The sequence below is a fragment of the Pundamilia nyererei genome, unplaced genomic scaffold (assembly GCF_000239375.1).
Source record: "Pundamilia nyererei isolate P.nyererei 1_Seehausen unplaced genomic scaffold, PunNye1.0 scaffold00287, whole genome shotgun sequence".
In the NCBI taxonomy this organism is placed as follows: Eukaryota; Metazoa; Chordata; class Actinopteri; order Cichliformes; family Cichlidae; genus Pundamilia; species Pundamilia nyererei.
In genome coordinates this window covers 492,394-498,371 of record NW_005187688.1, presented here as the reverse complement: position 1 = coordinate 498,371, position 5,978 = coordinate 492,394, and the positions used below count along the sequence as shown (strand labels likewise).

Genomic DNA, 5,978 nt, shown 5'->3' with positions numbered 1-5,978 from the left:
TGTGTGAGACCATCTGTCAGGTATAAATTCACCTGTACGGTTATAGAAACGGGTCCTTGTTGCTAGGAGATATTTATCCCAGCTGCTTGCTCACATTAGCACACGGTCCCTGACATTTTCCAAAGCAGACGAGGTGACGAGCAGCAGAAAACACTCGCTTGAATATTGTAAAGATGTCAGTGAATAGTGAAACTTTACCAGTTCATTTAAAAAGTTCATGTTACTTTTCTGAAAATGTAGAATTTTAGCGCCTCGAGCTTCAGCTCCTCCATCTGTATGTCCAAGTATGCGCAGCAGGATAAGGTGATGTGTTGAGTTCAGTGTAACAGAACAGAATAGAGTAGAAAAGCCTTTGATTGTCATTGTGCATGTACAACAAAACCAGCTGTGCAGGAATAGAAACAGCAGGACATCAAGCATGAATACCCGAGACGGGATACAGCAAAAGGATTGTGTATGTATTATGTTCCAGGGGTGGCAGAGGGCAGACGCTGATGTTCTGGGTGGTGCTAGTTACCCTCTGTGCAGGACCAGCACCAGCTACTGGTGCAGGTTGTTGTCCCTCAGTACACGGAGGAAGTGCAACCAGGGTGGTGATGATGTGGGTCCAGGTGAGATCAGCCCAGAAACCTGAAAGTGGATCCATCTGAGTAGCAGTCAAGTCCATTTAACCTTGTAAAGTTTTAAGGAGTCACATATTCCCCAACTTTCCCCATAAAGCTAACATTTCCTTCGCCCGTACTCTTAATGATGAGTTTCGCCACCTTGAAGTATATGACCAATGACAGTGTCACTAAGTTCTGGCAGTGATCAGATTGTTTCTAGCTGTCTGTGAATGAGCAGGTTTCAGTTCAGCAGCGGACGTTTAATCGAGGAGCAGGTCGTCTTCCATTTATGGTTTGTTGCAGCACGACGTCAGCTTCATGAAGCCGCTGCAATAATCTGGTTCGGGAACACTTTATGGCTCCAATTGTGGATGACTTTGCTGTTATTTATTAACTTTGATAACACAACCATTGCGTGACGTTGGTAGTTGATGCAGAATTTGCTCACACAGTTATGATACACTGAGTGTATCAGTGAGTCATCGCACAGTTGGGTCCAGTTCATCCAGGTCGCTGCTTTCAGTCCACTTTAGTTTAGTTGGTCTCTACGAACAACAGAAACTAAACAAATGTGTTTAATTTGATTTCAGTTCATTCTATGAGTGCACAGCTGGTCTTTGACTTTTAACGAGAACAACCTTGGTTCAGGTTTTTACACGGAGCAGTTCTCTGACCTTGTGTCACGATCAGTATTAAGTCTCCCCTGTGTTTCATGTCTGCGCGTCATTTGTTGTCTCATTATGTTTCCTGTTTTATTTTGAAGAGGTCACGTGTTCCTGTGTTCGTTGTGTTTAGTTTTACTCTTCTACTGTGACGTCATGATGTTGATTTGTGTCAGCTGTTTTCCCCGTGTGTTTCCACTTCCCCTTCACCTCCTGTGTGCTGTTGGTCTGTGTGTGTTCATTCATGCCTGGTCCGAGCATCTGTGTCCCACCTTGTGTCCATGCCAGGCCTCTGTGTTCATGTTTTGTTATGTTTGGCTCGCCCAGTTTAGGTTCGGATTGAGTTTTTCTTTGCTAAGATCAGCCTCAATAAACGGCTCGTTTTCAGTTAATATTACGTCTTGTTATTTTGCGTGTGTTGGGTCCAGCTTCTTCACCCCCCACAGTCTGCCTCTGCCAGACTGTGGCACCTTGTTCCTGACTTTGTGCACATTCTGCGCCGTCTATTCCACAATAATACACAGGAAGGAGAACCTTCCCTTTTCTAACACCAGAAACTGATGCTAGCCTGGAACTTGCATGACTTTCTCTCTGCATGTAAAGAAGAAAGATCAGGACTGGATGTGGTTGTCCTGGTTTTTCCTGTTTTTCCTGAATTCCAGTTCCTCTTGCTGTTTATGGTGTAAACAGGGATTGATGCTGGTCCTGGCTCAGGGTTGGATTACATTTCTCTTTCTCTGACACCAGCAGCGGATTCTTCAGAAGCTTAAATGCAGATAAGATGCCTGAAAGTGAAAACTGTGCACAGAACGTGTGTTTTGAACACAGCTCAGTTTGAAGCTCGACTGTTAAACTGCTGATGATCTGACGTGTGACACGTGTCGTCTGTTTGCAGCTCTCCGGTGGATGTGAGCTGACTGTCGTTCTCCAGGACTTTGCAGCAGGATGCGGCACAGAGATGTCTGTCAGCACAGGTGTGTTTTATTCATACATAGATTTAATCCCCCACACTCAGAGCTCACGTGTCTTAGAGGACAAACTTTATATACAACACACACAGGTCCACATAACACATTTCCTAATGAGCTCTTCCTGGGACGCGAGTCTGTTATTCAGATTCACTGTGGTGAAAGCTCTGGGCAGTTATTTTAATATGTAAAGGAAACAGCTGTGTGGTTTAGGAGACTCTTTTATTTTAGTCCGACCATCAGTGAAAAAATAAACTTCATCCTTTATTCAGTGACACTTAAAACCAGAGATGAAGGCCTTAAACACCAACCACTGCTTCAGTCTTCAGATGTGGAGGCTTCATCCATCTTTTAGGTTGAGCTAAATCCAAGTTTCTGTTTTCTTTAACATTTAGTATTCAAACCTGTCTTCCATACCTTGTAGTATAGTTTTTATCTTCTCCACCTTCCAGGTCAGACAGTGGAGCTGTTGGAGCGGCCCAGTGAGCGGCCCGGATGGTGTCTAGTCCGAACCACTGACCGCAGCCCACCGCAGGAGGGACTGGTTCCCACGTCTGTCCTCTGTGTCTCCCACTCACGTTCTAGTGTGGAGATGGACTGTTTCTTCAGTTCAGGGAAAGGTAGGAAGACGAGTCTCATATCTTCGTATTCAATGCTTTTTGAGGAGGACCCAAGACGAAGGATAAAAATCGGTCATTAAATATGCACTATAGGGTGATCAGCTTCTAAGCAGCCTTAAATCTCCTACTCATCCTCAATTCTTAATCTCTTGCATGTCTTTATGCACAGTTTTTGTTTTGGTAACTTTATATGGGAGTCCTGGCAACACTGTGGCAAAAGGAAAGAACATAAAGTACATTTCAAACAATGACATGTTATCTTCTTCACTGGTCTTTATATTTAACCAGGCTGACAGAGGCACAGCTGGTCTGTGCTGACCTCTGCTGGTGAGATGAGGGCATTAGTCATACTGAGGTGTGGCTCTCACAGAAGGCTGTCACACAGCCCGAGCACATGGAGGGAACGTGGAAAGTGTGGCTGTTAGTTTTGGAAAGTCACTCTGGTGTTTCCCCCGTTTGGGGAAGTGTGCTCACTGACTGATTGTTTTTTGTGAGTGTAATTCAAACGCGTTCCAAAATGCTGCTCTTCATTTCTCTCTTACTGCCATGTCTGAATTTGGAGTGTGTGCGTTTATGATCCAGGATGATCCTGCATGTGTAACGGCTCTGAAAGCGCAGCAAACATCTGTTCTGTCCTGCTGTAACCCACAGTGGCAGCCTGCCTGTTGTCTCTGCTGTGAACTTGAGCAGTAATGTCTGACAGAGATGAGATGACTGATAATGTGAATGATGAAATGATCCCATTAACTTTGCCAAGAACAAAGACGGTGAAATTCTGTGAGCTGTGGGACGCAACATCAAAATTTGAAGAAGCTCTCCTGTGCATCCTGTCGGTGCAGCTTTCCATCCTTCCACCTGCAGTCTGATGTGTGTCCTACAGGGGGAGCAGTGGAGCTGCTGGGATGCCTTCTTCCTGCATCTGTCCCAGGTCATCTCTGTGTGTGCTGAGGAGAAATGGGAGTAATGCACTGAGTCACAGCAGTTTGGTTTCCTTCTATATCCGTCCTTCCTGACGGTCTGTTTCCAGCCTCGCGGACACCACGGAGGAGCTTAGCTCTGCACTCACACAGACACAGAATCAGCTGATTTGCCTGCTGCAGCCACAGTGTTTCCTGCTTTCGAGAAAATGACAAGGGCGCTTTGTGTTTGTGCGGAGCGATGCAAATTGGCCAACTGCAGCCGCTACACATGGAAATATAGCACATTTAGGAGGCGCTCCCATCCCGGACGGTGGGGCTGACTTTTCCAGAGTAGGTCCAGACAAATATATCATCAGCCTCCAATGCAGACTCCTCCTGTATCATGTGACTGAACCTGTCTGCTTACACAATAGGAGAATTAAAGGCAGCCACAAGCTGATGGATTTGTCATTAACAATCGTCAGTTTGTTAATAAATCAGTCAAAACTGCTCATTAACCCGTTTAAGTCCCGCCGAGCTGTTTCAAGCTTCCCTCTGTGTGTCTCGAGTCTTGTGACTGCTCTGTAAAGTAGGTCTCCTTGTCCTCTGAAAGACTGTGAAGAAAGTGTGGGTTTAATGTTAACTGAACTGAAAGTCAGACCTGCTGGACATCAGAGGACCTGAGAGCTGCGACGCATCACATTAGAGACGGTTTTGGGCCACTCCTCCATTCCTGGAAAATTCCTTGAACTGATCTTAAACACTGAGTTCTCCTGAGAACTCATTTTGCCCTTAAGAACACTGAATGTCTAAGGTACCTAAGATTTTACAGCATTCATGAACGTGTCGTCCTGTCACACACAGAGCGTGGGAACATTAGTTTATATCTCTGTCACGTTGTCTTGATTATCTCCATTTTCTGAAAGCTTTTTGAAAATAATTAACTGGCACTTTACTGCAGCATCGTTCCATTCTCTTTGCTTTTTGCTGCGTAGCGACAGTAGATATACAAGATGAACAAAATGGGACACTGCAGGGAAAAGGTGCTGGTGAAAGCACGTTATCTAGGCTAAGTGCGCGTGCTTACCTGCTGCTGCAGTGCACACACAGCAGGAAGCTGTTTACAGTCCTCTGCTCGTTCAGATGCAGAGGACCCACTAAGGAAGATCAGAAAATAAATGCAAGTTAATTTTAATAATAAAGTTGCTTGGCTCTAGCTGTGCCAGCAGCCTCTGCAGTTCTGATGAGTGCTGTCAGTGGACACACTCCCACACTGTAGGCGCTGGGACGTCAGGAGTCAGTGGAACTTTTGCTGTCACTCAGGTACAGGACATGTTGTTTGCTGCTGGTGAATGTTCACATACCAGGCAGCCGTCTCGTCTTTTTAAATGCAAAGAGACGTTTTTGCTACATTGTTGAATCAAACACACTCCCGTGTCTTTGGAGTCCCTGGCCTCCACAACGAGGAAGGTGCCCGCTCAAATAATTAACAGGGACTCGTATTCCTTTGAGCCGAAGCGCGTGGGGAGGGGAGGTAGAGGGAGAAACTGAACAACTTTGTCTGAGAGAGAGAGAGACAGAGAATGTGCTCCTCCCCCATCTCCTCCTCCCACATTACTAAAACTCTCTCTCTTTGCTGAATCTGGGCAGTGAGGACTCGAAACTCTTGAAATTCACACTCAGCCCAGGAACAAGCTGACGAACTGGTTAGCGACCGAGTCGGACGTACTGGAGGGAGGTGTGTCTGAGGTTGTGTGTGAGTGTAGGATGTGTGTGTGAGCAAGAATGAAGAGAGTCGGCCGTTGCTGTGGATGGGTCCTCTCCCGCTGCTGCTGCTACAACGGCACAGGTGCGACACAGACACACAACACTGGACTTCTGTGAGGCTCACTGAACACTGGCTCGTGTTTTCTGTGTGTGTGTGTGTGTGTGTGTGTGTGTGTGTGTGTGTGTGTGTGTGTGTGAGAGAGACAGATGAGTTGATTTTGACAGATTTGAGTGACTGAATAAGTCCGTCCTGTGGACAGATGATGGAAATGAGTCTTTTTGGAAACTGATTTGAATTGAAAATGAAGAGTGCAAAAGGAAGCCGTGTGTCAGCCAGGCAGAGTGTGAAGGGCCACTTTCTTTCTTGTCTGTCTGGAAAGTCAAGTGTTCGATTGAGCAATCAGTGTGTCGCTGCACTGTGTGTGTGTGTGTGTGTGTGTGTGTGTGTGTGTGTGTG

At 46.0% G+C, this 5,978-nt stretch overlaps 1 protein-coding gene across 4 annotated transcripts in view; it reads left to right on the top strand.

Annotated features, from left to right (window-relative positions):
* Positions 1 to 5,978, top strand: part of kalrna (kalirin RhoGEF kinase a) — a 163,587-nt gene that overhangs the window by 121,530 nt on the left and 36,079 nt on the right. For all 4 annotated transcript variants that reach the window (XM_005750789.1, XM_005750788.1, XM_013915327.1 and 1 more), the window contains 2 exons: positions 2,163 to 2,241; positions 2,688 to 2,855. In XM_005750789.1, coding sequence (XP_005750846.1) covers positions 2,163 to 2,241; positions 2,688 to 2,855 — 247 coding nt within the window. The remainder of the gene's footprint in view (positions 1 to 2,162; positions 2,242 to 2,687; positions 2,856 to 5,978) is intronic.